Here is a 16,033-nt window from a genome sequence, read left to right on the forward strand (position 1 = left end):
CCGTGCCTCCCCCATCTTTTGGACGCCCCTCCTCCTCCAACCCTGGGTCCCACCCCCTCCTTCCGAACGGGGCACACAGGTGTAAAAAGCAATGCACCTAAGTAAGCCCCGAGAAGTAAAAGCAGACTGTGTGCATAAATCAAGAAAACCTTAGAAGTGAAAATACATACTCCACTTAAGCGTGACGTGGTCATCAAATTGAAGCAAATTTAAAATATATAAGTAAATGTTATTGTTATGTTATGTACTAGGCCTAAATAATGTCCTGCACTCTGCATATTGTTTAGGTAGGTAGATAGATAGATAGAGAGATAGAGAGATAGATAGATAGATAGATAGATAGATAGATAGATCTAACCCTCACACTGCTGTGGGTTAAAATAATTCAATATTTAGTGACGGCAATAAAAAAACAAAAAAAAAAAACATTTATTTTATTTACAGTATAGTTGTATTAGTAGTATCGTATAGATGTATAGTCGTATCCAGTTGAGACTTGGTTTATTTCAAATAAATATTCTGAATAATAACATGATTTGAATTCCTTTGTACCAAGGGAAATGTCATGAGTCACACGTTAAAAGTCATTTAGAACGCTAGTCAGGCGCTTCATCTTCCCTTCCATGATTCTCTTGTCATTTCTGCTCTCCTCGAGCAGTTGACGCATCTCGTCCTCAACTTGTAACACCTGGCAGGGACGAACACAGGGGAAAGAGTTGCAAACATAATTTCTTCACACTTAATTCATTTCAATTTTGAAGGCACAGTTGGCACACATGCAAGAGCCAAAGTTGGCGCGACTGGAAGTAGCGTCAAGAAAAATGGCTACACACTTTGAAGTCTGCAGTATATTTGAACGTAAACGCACATGCTAATGGTTACACCTAATAAAATGTGGGATGGACTTGGCTAACATCCATTCGTGTCATGATTAAATGGACTCCCAACAGAGAAACGTTTGGCTCAGACTGGAAGAAGACATTTCTGAGATCTCACCTTCTGGTGGGCTTGATCGATCTGTTTCTGCTTTTCCTTTGCCAGTTGCAGCAGCTCGGCCTGGTGTGCAGCCTGAACAGCCTCTAGCTGTTGACGGAACGCATCGTCCACATTGTGCAACTTCGCTACTGCAGCCCTAATGGACAGTAATCATTTAAAAGATGTTTATAGTTGAAAAAGCAACTTTAAACCAACGATAACCGGCATTCGGCACAAACTCATGTTTTATTTGGTGTGTAAACAGCTTGAGAAATGAATCTGCAGTTGCACACACACCAGTTATCTATTGGTTCAGGATGATGATAGAAAAACCTTTTGAACTTATGTCGTGATTGTTGTCCAGTGAACTCAATTCATCATCAGTTTTGCCTGCATAAATAACTTCCCCTTCCTCCAGAATGTAAGAAGAGCGCAGAGCTCTCATACACTGAATTATATCACTTGCCTATTTACACTCAACATCATCGGTTATTAAAATCCACAGACACTAATAAAGAGTGGTCATGGAGCTAATGTTATTTTTCACAGGGTATTTCCCATACAAAAGATCATACAATGTCGAGTTATCTAAAACGGTTTGTGACAAAACTCAAAAGATTCATCCTCCACTTTTTTTCTATTGCTGAGTTTATAACTTGGTTTTAACATAATGATTGCTGCTCTACATTTCCGTAACTAACAAACAAACTTGAATCCACAGTCTCTTGAAGCCTCTTGCCAGCATATTTTTTAGATGAGAGAGAAAACGTGAGATATTTTCATACCTTTGTGCATCGGTTGCTTTATTCCTTTCTTCCAGCAACACAAGTTCCTTGGCTTCAAACTTCTCCTTCATGCGCTTCACCTGGCTCTCCAGTTGAGTCAAGAAGTCTGTCTTCTCCTGCCACTTCTTGATGGCCTCACTAGTGTAAAAATACAAATAATTGAATAATTAGAAAAGAACACACATTAGAAAAGAAGCCTCCCAATTGCTCTAGTGCACCCAGTTAAAACACTGATGACATTTCTGTATTTGCATGCAAGCATTTTCTGTCACTTTTTGGTGTAGAACTTGCCCGTGAACTCTTTTGGCCTCTTCCAACTCGACATCCTTGTCCACCAGCTGCTGTTTGAGCTCCTCCTTGCGGAGGCTCAAGTGCTCCAACTGCTCTCTGGCTTCTGCCTGCTGAGCGCGGTCCTCCTCCCGCTGCTGCTGGAACCTCTTCTGGGCCTGCGTTGCCTCTTCACGCATCCTCCGTAGCTGGTCGTCACGCTCCTGCAAGGCCTTTGACAACCGGGAGCCACCAGAGGAAGACATGACTTGAACATGCTTGCTAAATCGTTTCACCCGTCAAAGACCTCTGGAATGATGACTGTTGGGAGGACGGCGCTACCTCTTTAAGTTTGCGGATGGATTCAGTCTGGTCATCGACTATTTTGGCTTTAATTTTGAGGGCATCGCCGTCCCTCTCACTCTGCTTCTTCCGACTCTCCAGCTCAGCACCCAACACCTCTATCCTGGCTTCCAAACGTCCTCGATCCTGAGCCAAGGACACTCCTAGAATAGAGAGATCCATTACACCCCTATTCTGCTCAGGAAATTACTATTTCATTATTATTATTATTATTATTATTATTATTATTATTATTATCATTATTATTATTCATTGATGTTGTCAACTGCCTTTAATTTTTTTCCTGCTCATACCAAGCATTTTGTCTTTCCACTGCCTTTCTCCAAAATAGCCACTAGATGGTAGTCTTTACAACAACCACACATCATTGAGCTAACAATACAATGGAATGGTATATGAAACGCTGAAACTACAAGTGACAGTTACGATATGTGATAAACCTTTTCTTGATGTCTCCCACCTTGATGAGCGAGTTCCTGGCCCCAGATCTTCCTCTCTGCCCTGAGGCCGTCTATCACAGACTCGTGGGCTGTAAGCTGAGACATCAGTTGTGCCTTCTCTTTCTTCAGCAGCTCCAGCTGCAGACTCGCACGTCTGTCCTGCTGCAATTCTTCTTCCAAGGAACGGAAGCGGCTCTGGGGAACAAAGAGATCATCAGTAAAGGCAACTGCCAACTGTCCAGACAGGTTAGCCAGTGTAGGACAAATACCAGTATATTTGTTACTGCTACCCTCATAAATGCATAATCTCGATTTTTAAACTTGATGAGCAATTTACGCATGAAATTCTGATCGGTCAGATCAGAGTCTTTTCACTTCATTGCCGTACCTTCAGATCTGTCACAGCGTCATTTTTGGCTTTGTTCAACTGAGAGATGCGGCTGTTCTGTTCTTTGACCATTGCTGTCAGCTGCTGCACCAGAGAGGCAGATTTCTTCTCCTTCTCCTGGAACTGAGTGAATGCCGCCTTGTGACCCACAAGCTCCTCGGTCATCTGGTCACAAACGTCTTTGACCTGCAGGCAGACAAAGGACACAGAGACTGAAGGAGTCTCAAGTCATTCATTCTTTTGAGTACAAGTCAATCAGTCAGACGTTAATGTGACGAAAATACTTTATATGCTGAGAATAGCAATCTTAACATGTCTCAGTAGACTTTCAGAGCAGGCTCAAAATACTGGATTACATTTTGAGCATCTACAGACACAAAGAGTGCATACAATTGATTCAGATGCAATTGCCTTCAGTACAGCTTTTTGTCCCGTTGTAATCACACACACTTGTCCAGCATGATGATGGCTATTCAATCTCATCTTTCACCAAAAAAAAAGGAAAAAAAAGAAAAGAAAATAAATAAATCTGTGTAGGGTTCAATTCCAGTTCAATCATTTTAGCTACTCACTGGATACAGTGGTAATTTCCTGGCTGAGCAGCACAATGACTGCAGGGTGAAACTAGGACGGGACTTGAGCGATTAAAAGCAATTGAGGATTCCATACTGTGGCAGACCTCAGAGAAGCGAGCAGCCTCGATGGTGAGCGCCATGCGGAACTCGTCCTCCAGGGCAGCGTACTGTTTCTTGCCCTCTGCCAGTTTCTCCTGCAGCTCAGACTCCCTTTGGCCGTGTTTCTGCTCCATGAATGCAACTTCTTTGGCAACTGCTTGGCGGAAATCTGACCCATCAGGCTGCAGCCGCAAGTCCAGTTGTTTCCTTCACGCAGGGTGGTATAGGAAGTAGTTAAAAAGGCTGCCGATAACAATAAACTTTAATGTTCTAAAGGTTCAATCCATGCAAGTGTCATCCCAAGTGTTAAAAAATATTCATCTTGGGACTATTTTCCATGACATTAGTATTCAGACACAAATATGCACATAATTAGATTTTCTTTGGACAGTAGTTGTAGAAAAAAAAAAATAATAATTAATGAATCTTGTGTCTTAAAAGGCTGTTGAGTGATTTTTCGAACACAGGCTCCAAAAGCCCAGAATGGCTTTTCAGACATGGCTCTAAAATTAAGTTTTTAAGGGTGAAAACTCCAAGCGACGCAAATGCAAAACCCCACAATTATGAAATGTTTTCATGTGAAAGAAACACCTCCTCCCATCTTAATGCAGGAGTGCACCCATTCAAGGAAGTGGCTGAGGTTGAAGTGTACCTGTGCTCCTGTTCCCTGGAAACCAAGAGCTCGTGCAGCTTTTGAAGTTTGTCTTTCTGCTGGCGCACCGCTGCTCTCTGGATGTCCAGCTCTCTCCTCAGAACTGCTGCTTTGTTCCCCAGCTCCCGCTGTCGCTTCTCCTGAGGAGGGACACACTCTCACACATGAGGGAAGCCATTAGGTCCCAAATTCTGGCCCGCGGGCCAAGTTTGGCCCATAGTGTCATTATATTTGGCCAGCAAGGCGATACAAAACCACAACTAGAGCTGGCCTGCCACTATTATACAGCACATGTACGCTAATACTACAAATCCCAGAATGCTGTGCTGGTATTTTGTCACGTCAATCAAGGACAGGACGTTCATTTCTTCAAGTTGTTTATTTCATTTTTAAATGTAGTACTAGACCATGGAAAAAGGTTACGGTTGAAATTTAAATCAGAAGGCTGCAAATTAAAGAAGAGGGATACAATATTTTTTCCATTTTGCTGTTTGTCTTGCAATATGACCGGGCCACCTTACAATCTGCCCCTCGGAACCCTAATACAACTGTACCTCCTCGGCTTGCTGTTGCGCCCTCAGTGACTCCCCCTGGGAGATGTTTTCCTCCAGCCTGTGCAATGCAGCCTTGTGTTGCTCTTCGCTGGTGCGGGCTTGCTCCACCTGCTGGGTGAGGGATCGACATCTCGCCTCCAGCTCCTCAACACGATTTTTCAGTTCACAGCGCCCTGACCGCTCCCTCAGCAACAGTTCTTTCAATCTAGACGGGGGAGACAGCACAGTAATAGGTTCAGTGCATGAATGTGTTGATAACAACCAACCGGATGACATTTCCTCTGTGTCTTATCGTCACAGTTATTGGTGTGATTAGCTATAAAGTTTGGGAAATGTGTCATCAAAAGACAAACAATCTTACCACAACAGAGAAAATAAAGGGCAAAAAGGGAACGTTGGGATGCTAAAGACAATAAACACATTTAATAGTGCATTCAAGGAAAAGGGAAACTACACTTAGAACCTTGGAAGCAGGAGACATCCTATTTGTCCTTAAAGGCATATTTTGACAGCATATTAACATGTTCTTTCCTCCTTTATGACAGTCAGGGAACGTGGCTGTGTTTACCGCCGTTAAAACGCGACAGCGAAGATTGATTCAGGTTATTCTGCTGACATATGCTTGTGAGCTCACTTCTAATTACGTCCATTACACGGATTTATCGTTGCAGTGAGTGTGATGAGGGAAAGAGTGTCCAATGCAATGATTCCGAGTGACGCTGTGCACTGCAGTGGAAACGCAGCTCACAGCCTAATGGCCTCACAAGTGAGGGGACAGAGATAGGGCAGCTAATCACAGCCTGTGGAATTTTAATACGGGCACAGAAGCAGGAAGGGCTCGTGAGCTGGGGATCTTTATTCTAAATAGCTTTATTGTCACAGGCCACAGCGGGCATATTCTAAAGGTGTGAGGTCAATGGAGCCCAAGCGTGTGTGCTTGATGTCATGAGAGGCTATAAAACAGAGCAATTTAAATCATTAAACGGATACTCGTTGCAAAAGGATCAGACAGGTAGCGGGTCCTCCTCTCTGGAGAGCCAGTTCGGAAGATGAAGTAGCGCAAAATGGATGAGATTCCAGTTTGCAGAGGGCAGCCAAAATCCACAGAGACGAGTTTCATTTTACACCATATCAGTATTGTTCTCTAATTCAGGTTGGAGTCTGTGTGCATGGTGCAGTTTGCGAGCGTGTGTCACGCCAGTTTGTCTTCCCACCTGTCAGTGGTGTGAAGGGCCAAACTCTGAAGATCTTTTTCTTCGCCGGCCTTGGTCTGCCAGCACTTGAGTTCGTCTGTGAGCTTCCTAACGGCCTGCTCTGCCTTCCAGCGTCGCTCTCTCTCCTGGTCACGCTCTTCCAAGATAGTCTAGTTCAGTTAAACAGGGATTAAAAAAAAATTGAAAAACATGAGTGAATTCTTTCAGTTATTAATTATCATTATAATTCAGATAACAGGCCAACTATTCAAGCTACATTACCCTGTAGGTTTCTGCCTCATCTTTGGGTTTACTTGTCACGTCAACAGAGGCTCCAATGGCTCTTTGCGGGAACTTTCTCACTGGCTCGACTGCTTTCGCGCCGCGTGCAATGTTTACTTTTTTCTGGGTTCTCACTGTGGCCTCTGAACTCGTCTCGATGCGGCACTGTGGATCACTGAATGTGAAAGAAAGCACTGGTAATTAACAGGCTGTAACACTGACACTTCCAGCTAGAGTCCAAATCCACAAAGGTCAAAGGAGAGGATGCCATCGCAGGGTTTTTTGCACAGGCAGAGTTTAAAAAAATTGAATTGGATTTTGAGGTAATGTTTTGCACCAATCACCTGAGTTTTGATGGGAACAGTTGGAGGCTTACCAAGCTAAATTACTGATTGTTAAGTGGATGTCATGAGTGGGCTGATGAAGTAAGATGAGGGTATGGCCCATCAAAGTGCAGTCATTAATCACAGCAGTAGGAAGACAAGAGTAATTTCTAACACCAAGTAGTAAATTTAACCCCGTTGCTCAGGGACAGAAAGTGCAGCGAGGTGAAACGAGTTTCTCAGCAATCAGGGCGATTCAAGTATAATGGCTGCACTTGGTCAAAAATACATAACAAACATACTGTATGTGTGTAAAAGCATTTTTCAAGTTATTAACATGAACTTTTTTACTGCACCTGTCTGATTTCCTGCTTCTGATCTCCTTGGCAGGCCCCTTCTTCGTAAGGCTGTTGCGATGTCTGGGGATCCTGGACCGCCTCCGGTTTTCCTTCCCACTGTCACACTCGCTCTCTGACGTGTGATCCGTGTCCCTCTTGAAGATTTGTTGTGTCACGACAGCAGAGGAGCTACTGGTTGTTTTATCAGCAGGGGTCTAAGTCGTAACATAGATAAAATCAACAATTTGCTATTCTGAATCCACCTACGATTCCCACAATATCACTCGCTTAGAAAAAGAAAATCATGGTTTATTCTGATGATTACAAAAATCTCCATATCTCTTGTATTCTGTTTGTTTGTAGGTCCGTTGGCTTCTTGTCATTTCCATTATTAGATAGACATACATTAAATGCATTTTTTACACCTTCATAAAAAATATGTATTCAAAATATAATCTATATGATTGTTCCCCACATCTCAATGAGGGCAACAATGACTGACATCAAAGTTAAATCAGCACCTTCTTGATGAGGTGGTAAACTTGTTCCTCCAGTTTTTTGATACGTTCTTCATTGACAGAGTCCACTGTTTCAGCCACAACCGAGAGAACAGCCTGGGAGCTCTGTGGCTGTGGCTGTGTCTGTGTCTGTGTCTGTGCAACTGGAGCCAGTGCTTCAGAGCAAGTCCGCTGTCGAAACTTGGTTAGCATCTCATCGATGCGCGGTGTGGTGAGAGCTCCATCGGTCCGAACCTGCAGTAGCAAAGAACAACATCAGCGAATTAAAGATTTTTCAAACTTTGTTTTCTGATCATCACATCATAGTATTGTCATTTTCAATTTCAATTGGGGAAATTATAGATAGTGCCATCTGCTCCAAAAAATATGAAAACAAACTTATGAATAGAAGATCAGAATCACCAGTGTTCACAATCTTGTCAGAAAGTAACTGTTCAGTCCTCCTATTTTATTTCTTTCAAAGATTTAAAAGGTGTAAAAGTAATATTGAATGTGTTACTTCTTAATAAACGAGGTAAAACTTGTGCCTTGTTCAGGGTGTAACCTCGCTTTAGCCCGCTGGGAAAGACTCCAACAACCCTGAGTGGCGTAATAGAAAATTAATGAAATATTTTACAAAAATACTTATTTTGTTGTGTCTCAACATCAGGGATACATTCAAATATACACCTTTATAGACAAGGGTTATATTAAGAATTTACATGTGACATACTAACTTTAATTTCTCTCTTTAACATCACCAGTATTTCACTGTGCTACGACAGAAAAAAAAACATATCATGATGTGCAAATGTACATGGCGCACTGCTGAGTTTATGTTCACATTAAAATCAAAACAATAAAGAGATTACCGCTTCATTGCGACTAGTATCTGAGGACTGCAGGAGATCCACATAGTCCTGGAGACCAGGGATGTCACAGGGACTGACCAGATTTGGATAGGATGCATCACCAAGCCTGTCCAAGCCATCCAGGACAGAGATCTGTGGTAAAGCCTGCATAACAAGCTCCCTGTAACCTGCAGCAATCCAACCATACATACATGCATGCATTAGAAGAGCCTTATTTTTTAAATCTAAATAAGAACCTTACTCTGTGCTACTCTCATTGGCCTTATTAAGAAGGCTCAGGCAAGAAGAGCAGAGCACAGCAAATGTGAGTTTAGATTTGTTGACAAGCAATCAGTGCATTCGAGATGTCAGAGTGTGAGAGCGCTCGGAGTGCCTCTGAGGAGTAGCATGAGTCACATCAATTTGAAAACATTTCGTATCACTCCAAATCTAACCTTAGGTGACTGAGCTTGACACCATGCACTATGTCTATGAAGACGAGTTTTCAGTATGAAGCTTGCACATCTACTTCAGTTTCTCAACTTTATTCACACAGTTCAACATTTTTGTTATACATACCCACAAAGTGCTGTCAGTCATAATTCAGATAGTTCAACAATTTCAATTAAGATGAAATGAAGTTCCTTATAGTCTAAAGCTTCAAGGTGAGTCAGAATGAAAATGATGATTAAGTTAATAAAATCCTAAAAATGTTGTAACTTCAATTATTAAAGGAAACGATGCTTAAGCAGTTTTTTAATTTAACACTGGTGATTTTAATCTGCAACATTTGTTAGGACTTGCATACAGTATGTACATTTCTGACTTGATATATAGACTTAATGTGTACTTCGAAACAATCTTCTCATTCCATACCTGGCAACCGACAAACAGGGTTGTCACTGTCATACTCGCTCAGAGTGACCCCTTTTAAATCTTGTAATCCCAGCAGGCACTGCAGGAGATGATTGATGCCGTCCAGCTGGTTGCCTTGGAGACTGATGTGTTTCAACTTGTACTGCGGCCCATGAAGGTCCAGCAAACCTGAACAATAGCAGTAATGCATTAGGAGTTTGTTGTTAGTGTTTGACTGAAGTGGCGAAAAACACAGCTTTGTCCAGTGTGCGCTCAGCTCACCAGTGATGTTGTTTATCTGATTGTAAGACAAATTTAACCTTGTTAGGTTCACAAGGCCATTTAGTCCTGGAGTAAGGAATAGACAATATCAAGCAAGGAGCTTATAGCTCAGAAAGCAGAGGCAGCAATATCAGAGAAAGTAAGTGACACTGTAATCATAAAGTATTACTTAAAGAAAAACACACACACACACACACACACACACACACACACACACACACACACGTTTTTGATACCAATTGACTGGCGACAGAAGTCTCACCTTCAACTTTGGTGATTAGGTTACAAGACAAATTTAAAGTCCTCAGGGAAGTGAGGGAACTGAGACCCTCAATCTGAGAAATGCAATTAGAGGAAAGGTCTAAATGCTGCAGGTGCCAGGCCGAAGTCAAACCCTCAATCCTCGGTATGTGATTGCAGTGTAGATTAAGTGATGTGATGGTGGGATTCAGTGGCACGTCTGACAAACTAGACAAAGGAAACAATGAGATTCAACAGGTTGATAACGTCATTAGTGAACTAAACCGTTGATGGGGACACGGCATTAGCCAGTGAAAACGAGGTGTTACATAAGCATAATGGCTGTAGGAAATTGGGAATGTGAAATCTCGCGAGTGCTTCTAATAATGAATATCACACAAGACGTCTAAGAATTATAACAATCGTTCTGCAAAAGAGAGAGAGAGGGAGGGAGAGAGAGAGAGAAACACGAATGGATCGATACGCTTCTCAACGATTAACCTCTCTGTTTCGTTTACAAAAAGGTTGCTGTAATGGGATGTTTCACTGATATTCACCTGATCCAAAATTAGCCATTATTCAAAACAAAACAAAACAATGTTTCAACAACGTAAAGACGCCAAACGTGCTTACTTCTACAACTTAAAAAAACAAAAACAAAAAAACATTACCTTGTTATGTCCTTGTCGAAAAGGCTCAACTCCTTGTCTCCCATGTCCCATGAAGCTAACAGCGTGATGTTATTATATTTCGCTTTAGTCTGATACAACTCCTGTCTCTTTAGCCACCTAGCAGTGGCTAAAGTTTATTGCCGACTTGGGGTCAGGAAGAGAACCTCTGCACGTCGATCAGCGTAGAAACGTGTACGTTTGCAACATTCATAACTTTGCTGTGATGTAGAATAGTCGTTTCTGACGATTGAAACGAGGCGTAATTGGTAAGTTTTATAGAACATTTGTTTGTTAACTTGAACTCGCCGCTCGAAGAATTATACTTCCTGTTTGTATGACGTTGTCTACGGCAACTTCCGGGAAACTCCTCCCTAAGCCAGGGCAAACCAAGTACAACTCGGCAGTTTAGGTTGTACTGTAAGAACCTAAAATATAAATTATTCCAAGCTGAAGACAAACGTGGTAAAAAAAATAATAAAATAAATAATAATAATAATAATAATAATAATAATAATAATAATAATAATAATAATAAATAAATAAAAATTAAAATAAATAAATAAATAAATAAATAAATAAAATAAAATAATAATTGAATGTTGTCTATTAACGTTGTTGAATTGAATTTTTTCATCTATCTATCTATCTATCTATCTATCTATCTATCTATCTATCTATCTATTTCATTTATCTAGCGACGTAATGACAAAGTGTAAGTAACAATTGAGAAAATGCACGGAATGCAGGAAAGTTGTTTTCAGCCTTTTAGAGTTCAGGATTTTTTTTTTAGTGTTATTATTTTTTCAAAGATGACTTTGGTGTCACGTGGGTGTAAAAAGCGATGATAAAACATCTTCACGTTCAAAAGGTTCAATGGCGAAAACTATTTCCCCTCATCATGACCCAGATGGACTTTTTGAGCTTTACTAATGATGTGTTCAAGATTAGAACTGAATCTCAAAGCTCAGTTTTTAGATATAAAGCACAACATTACACTAATATTATATTTTGTATCATATTTTTGCTGCATGAAATGTATCTTCTATAGCACTGACAATTTGTGACTTGTGTGGACTGGAAAAACAAGCTCTTAAAGCTTGGCTAAAAAGCAATTTTAAAAAATGTGGTTCAATTAAAGCTCATTTGGTTTGTTCTCCTTTCTCTTCTAAATGCTGACACTTTTTGGCAACGAGCTACTTCCCCCAATTTTCAAAGTAATCACATTGTAAATGATGCTTAAATTATACAGAAGTTGCTGTGGAACAAAAACAAAACAACACTCTTCTTTTAAACACACATTTCTTTGCCCGTCCTTTAGCAGACTTTCTTATTATACATTTGGTACACAATTTAACAGCAAATGAGTGTCCCTAAACTTTGGTCTGCAATAGAACTATCACATAGTAGTTTTGGCATATTTGTTTTATTTCAGTAAGTACTTAGCAAAGTATTAATTAAAAACGCTGAATACCAAGCAGCAAATTTTGGAATTTTAGTAAATTTATCTTCATAATCATAACACGAGCCAAGTTTGACCCAAGAACAGAACTTAAAGCCAGGGACTTAGGATTCTACAATTAAAAGAATACAATTATTACAATTCATTCCATATTTTTAACCTTTTTTTCATAAAATTGATGAATATTGGTACTATCTGTCTGCTGTGTAAAGATTCTGACCACTGCACTCATCACCCCTTCAGAAGATTTAAACCTTGACTCAGTTCATTCCACAGTGAACACTGTTCATGTTTGGCGAGATGTGTGACTCTAGCCACACCAGAGCCAAATGGTCCACTTCATCCCAGTAAAATGATGGATTGGGAGGTGTGTAATGCCACCTCAGCACCGTTTAGCTCACAATGTTGCTTTCTATGGTTTTTCATCCATCTTTATAGTAATACAAGATCACCACTTCCTTTTATAAACTAAATAAAAAATAAAAAATAAAAGTGTTTCACAAAAAACACAGAATAACAACTTTAGTCAGAGCAAAGCAGTGATTGATGCTCTGTTACATTCATAACAATACCAGAAGATCAAAAGCTGCACTTAGTTGGAGTCTTGCAGCTAAATGTTACAAAGTTTACTTAATGTGAACAATTTGAAAAACATACAAAACACGATTGAAAAGGTGACAAAAAAATAAAACATCCCATTAAATGCTTAATTTTAAATGTAAGAGCATCTCAAACCATCAAATATGTTGTGATTGTTGTGGTTTAAACTGTTAATAAGATTTTAAAAATGCATGAAAATACTAGAAACCATTTTGGTCAATTATAACTTTCCTTTTTTTTTTCACAATATTGTATTTCCAAAAATGATTTTCTTTGGCTCCCCAGTTTTATTGCTGATGAAGTTTCTACATTGTCTGAGAGATCCAAAAGAAGAAAAAAAGAGCCATGGGACCTAGATAGGCTGTATTTACGCATTTGTTTATTTGGAGGAGCTTTTTTATTTCAAAAACTGGAATCATCGATCGCTGTACAACCAATGCCATGAATACAAATGATCAATAACAGCAACATTTGCAACATGCAGATAATAGAAGAAAAAATAAAACTTTGTTTCCCCATCAACAGAATGGAAATAACAAAACAATTGTGTCATGTATAACAAATGACAAACATAATGCGTATACAATATTTCAGAGAGTAATGGTGAATTTAATCCAATGGCGTACATTTAATCCAAATGCACAAATAAACCATACCACATTATAGTGTTGAAGAAAATGTGTTCCTCTTACATTCATGTTGGGCTCTCTGCTCGACGCAATTCACAGTTTTCAATGCACCAAACGGAACAAACATAGATTCTGCAGTACAACAAAGGAGGGCATATGATGGTTGGTCTGGCTCGTCACGTAGCAGCTATGCACAATGGAGACCATAACATATAAAGCACATAGAACGATGTCTGCACTTTGCAGAAGCAATCTCCCTGATTGCTCTGTGCAGTTGATCTTGCAGCAGTCTGGAGAATATTCATCACCAGAATGTCGACAAAGTACATCAGGAGTGTCGAGTTCTAATGAGGCAAACATAAAACAGGTTTGAGAACTCTCCGTCCGCTGTCAGTCACTCTCATCTGTTTTCATTTCACATCCACCCTCTTCATCAAGAAGGATTCCTTGTCTTTCTTTCCCAGTGTCTGCTACCGTTGGCCTCCTTTTTCTCCCAAAACTTGGATAAGCACAGGACAGACAGACAGCAATGGAAATATATTACAAGTGTGGAAAAGTTGGGCAAGCTTTTAAGCAACTTAATCAGAGAGACTGTCCAATGAGGTGAGCCAAAAAACAATGGATGCCTGTGGGCTATGACTAATGCTAACGTTCCCGAAATTACCTGCAACCACTGAGACAGCCAACAGAGGACAAGCAGTTCATCGGGCCATCGTCTTAATGATCTGTCATGCTCAGAGTGGCTAAAAGAAATCGCTGTTATCAGGCACTCGAGGACAGCAGGGAGGAAATGTCAGCCCACTGGCAAATTCAGCTCGAGAGCTATTTGCTCATACAAAGAAAATCAGCAGTTTTGAAGGAGAGCAGGAATGGGAAGCAGTCTTATTTCCGCCGCTGTGCAGACATCGGTCATTGAAAACAGCACAGAAGCTGTCTGTCCTAATGCTCCAAGAAAGAGGACGCGTCAGAGTGCTTCAAGACGTGTGTCTAACTCTTAGAAATGGAACATAGAAAAGATCAAATTGACTGTATCATTACCTGCTACAAATTGTCAAGTAATGCTTCCTTTCTACATGGTGTCTGGTCACAGAATGAAAGCCCCACACAATACCACACAATGCTCTTTAACCTACAGACAAAAAAAGAAACAGAAACGTACCTTCTCAGTTGTCAATGTCTGATATGTGGTTTTCTATCTGTAATATAAAAATGTATATAATTAAAGAAGGATTAATTCATGCAAAACTGAAATTTCACAGTTGGGGTGAAATTGTGTTGATGCAGGTCCTTGTGACATTTTCCTCATCCAACGTGCAAACAAGACATGTTTTTTTTTTTTCTGTTGTCTTTCCATGTCATCGTGTATGGCACACCCGGTGGCTTTTTTCAATTTTGTGAAACTCTTATAACTTAACTCTAATAATTGTTTTGTGGACTAGCAACTGTCACCAGGGCCTGCATCGACAGACTGGTGAGAAGCAAATGGGTGAACTATCCCTTTTGAGTCAAGCCGTCAAGTGAGACGAAAAAAGAAATACACTCTTCATCTGAAATTAGAAAGCAAAGAAACTGCTGATTGATAAATATCAGGAGTTATTACAACAGCTTAGTCCTGGAATACAACAGCTACAGTCCTGCTTATGGACACAGTGCTCACAGTGCTCATTAATCAAACTTAAAGGTGCTCATCATATGGACCTCTTTGCTTGACGCAAAGCCTCACAATCTACATCTTGTCCATTTCTTTTTTCTCTCCTTTTCTTAAATCATAGAGACGTTCTGCACATCTTGCTGTCTGCCAAGATGAAGCAATATTTTATTCCCCAAAATTTTCAAACTGCTGTGTTGCCACCTGGGATTCTGAAATTAATTTAATTAAATAAACATCTGTAATGTGTCACGTGTGCGTCTTCCTCGCACACATGCACGCGCTGATATATTCTGCATGGTGCAGACAGCAGGAATCCACTCGCCCACACTCCTCCCTTGTTCAGACTGTAAATGACTATTTGGCCCACTCACCATATCGCTGGTGCCTTCGTCTTCAAAGTCATCTTCACCACCGTCCGTCATCTCCCCTGCCTCCACCTCTGCCGTCCCTTCCACCTCCTCTCCGCCGGAGTGGTCTGCGGAATCTCCATGGAGACACTCGCACACCTCTTGTTTCCACTGCATCTCTGTTGAAAGGGATGAAGGGACGAGTTTTTATCCCAATCTAGGGTTTAATAAATGCATATTGACATTCTTGTATTTGTCTCTAAGAGCGGCCGCTACAGTTCCTCTTCATCTCATTGAACATTTCATATCTACGGCCGGCAAAAACTCTCAGCCCCAACCCATAAGTATGCAGGCAGGTCACAAATCTTACCAGCATCAGAGCGATGTTGCCTCTCAATCCTTTCAAGCCTTCCTAGCAGAGAGTCAATTTTGGTCTTGATCTGTGACAACTCCTTCTTGATTGTCAGGAGCTGATCTGTCTTCACTTTAAGCACAAATCAATAAAAAAAAAAAAAAAAAAAAAGGAATGGAAAAGTTGAAGATACGATAAGAATCAGTAAAGTCTGTCTTTGTACAAAGACTCCATAAAATGAACATAATGGTAATTATATTGAGGGACACTGTCATTTTTATAGAAACAAACTGTAGTCGAACGTTCTCATGAAACACAATAGTCTTGATAATAAAGTGGTTTTAGTTTCAGTTTTAGTTCTCAAT

General features: G+C 40.5%; 2 protein-coding genes across 9 annotated transcripts in view; both read right to left on the minus strand.

Annotated features, from left to right (window-relative positions):
- Positions 1 to 498: 498 nt before the first annotated feature.
- lrrcc1 (leucine rich repeat and coiled-coil centrosomal protein 1) lies at positions 499 to 10,984 on the minus strand. Of its 3 annotated transcripts, none has more exons than XM_076021844.1 (19): positions 10,631 to 10,984; positions 9,982 to 10,187; positions 9,720 to 9,785; positions 9,459 to 9,626; positions 8,604 to 8,770; positions 7,756 to 7,986; positions 7,253 to 7,449; positions 6,574 to 6,748; positions 6,313 to 6,461; positions 5,099 to 5,303; positions 4,545 to 4,684; positions 3,898 to 4,099; positions 3,219 to 3,404; positions 2,851 to 3,025; positions 2,370 to 2,533; positions 2,048 to 2,260; positions 1,761 to 1,894; positions 997 to 1,132; positions 499 to 688 (listed from the first exon to the last, which is right to left on the minus strand). In XM_076021844.1, exons 1-19 carry the CDS (start codon positions 10,672 to 10,674, stop codon positions 578 to 580), a joined length of 3,069 nt encoding a protein of 1,022 aa, XP_075877959.1. In that variant the 5' UTR covers positions 10,675 to 10,984; the 3' UTR covers positions 499 to 577. The 3 variants fall into 3 exon arrangements, with proteins under 3 accessions (XP_075877959.1, XP_075877961.1, XP_075877958.1); XM_076021846.1 differs by having other exon boundaries at positions 1,761 to 1,898; positions 2,052 to 2,260; positions 7,253 to 7,389; positions 10,631 to 10,983; XM_076021843.1 differs by having other exon boundaries at positions 1,761 to 1,898; positions 2,052 to 2,260; positions 10,631 to 10,983.
- A 2,049-nt stretch (positions 10,985 to 13,033) lies between these two features.
- The window catches only part of LOC142885421 (RNA-binding Raly-like protein), a 30,605-nt gene continuing 27,605 nt past the window's right edge, over positions 13,034 to 16,033 (minus strand). For 4 of the 6 annotated variants that reach the window (XM_076021849.1, XM_076021847.1, XM_076021850.1 and 1 more), the window contains exons 6-9: positions 15,687 to 15,800; positions 15,341 to 15,495; positions 14,478 to 14,514; positions 13,034 to 13,817 (exon numbers count right to left, since the gene is read on the minus strand). In XM_076021849.1, coding sequence (XP_075877964.1) covers positions 14,482 to 14,514; positions 15,341 to 15,495; positions 15,687 to 15,800 — 302 coding nt within the window. In that variant the 3' untranslated portion in view covers positions 13,034 to 13,817; positions 14,478 to 14,481. Of the gene's footprint in view, positions 13,818 to 13,982; positions 14,062 to 14,477; positions 14,515 to 15,340; positions 15,496 to 15,686; positions 15,801 to 16,033 lie in introns of all 6 variants that reach the window. The other 2 variants (XR_012926288.1, XM_076021851.1) reach the window with 2 other exon arrangements.

The sequence above is a fragment of the Nelusetta ayraudi genome, unplaced genomic scaffold (genome assembly GCF_046127955.1).
Source record: "Nelusetta ayraudi isolate G7.1 ecotype Tasmania unplaced genomic scaffold, CSIRO-AGI_Nayr_v1 ptg000011l, whole genome shotgun sequence".
In the NCBI taxonomy this organism is placed as follows: Eukaryota; Metazoa; Chordata; class Actinopteri; order Tetraodontiformes; family Monacanthidae; genus Nelusetta; species Nelusetta ayraudi.

Bases quoted from the DNA above. Each gene is read 5' to 3' on its own strand.
- lrrcc1 (XM_076021844.1), bottom strand. From the start codon at position 10,674: ATGGGAGACAAGGAGTTGAGCCTTTTCGACAAGGACATAACAAG. The intron at 6,749-7,252 runs GTGCAGTAAAAA...TTTCACATTCAG, and splicing joins AGAAGCAGGAAATCAGACAG to TGATCCACAGTGCCGCATCG. The intron at 689-996 runs GTGAGATCTCAG...CGTCCCTGCCAG, and splicing joins TCGATCAAGCCCACCAGAAG to GTGTTACAAGTTGAGGACGA.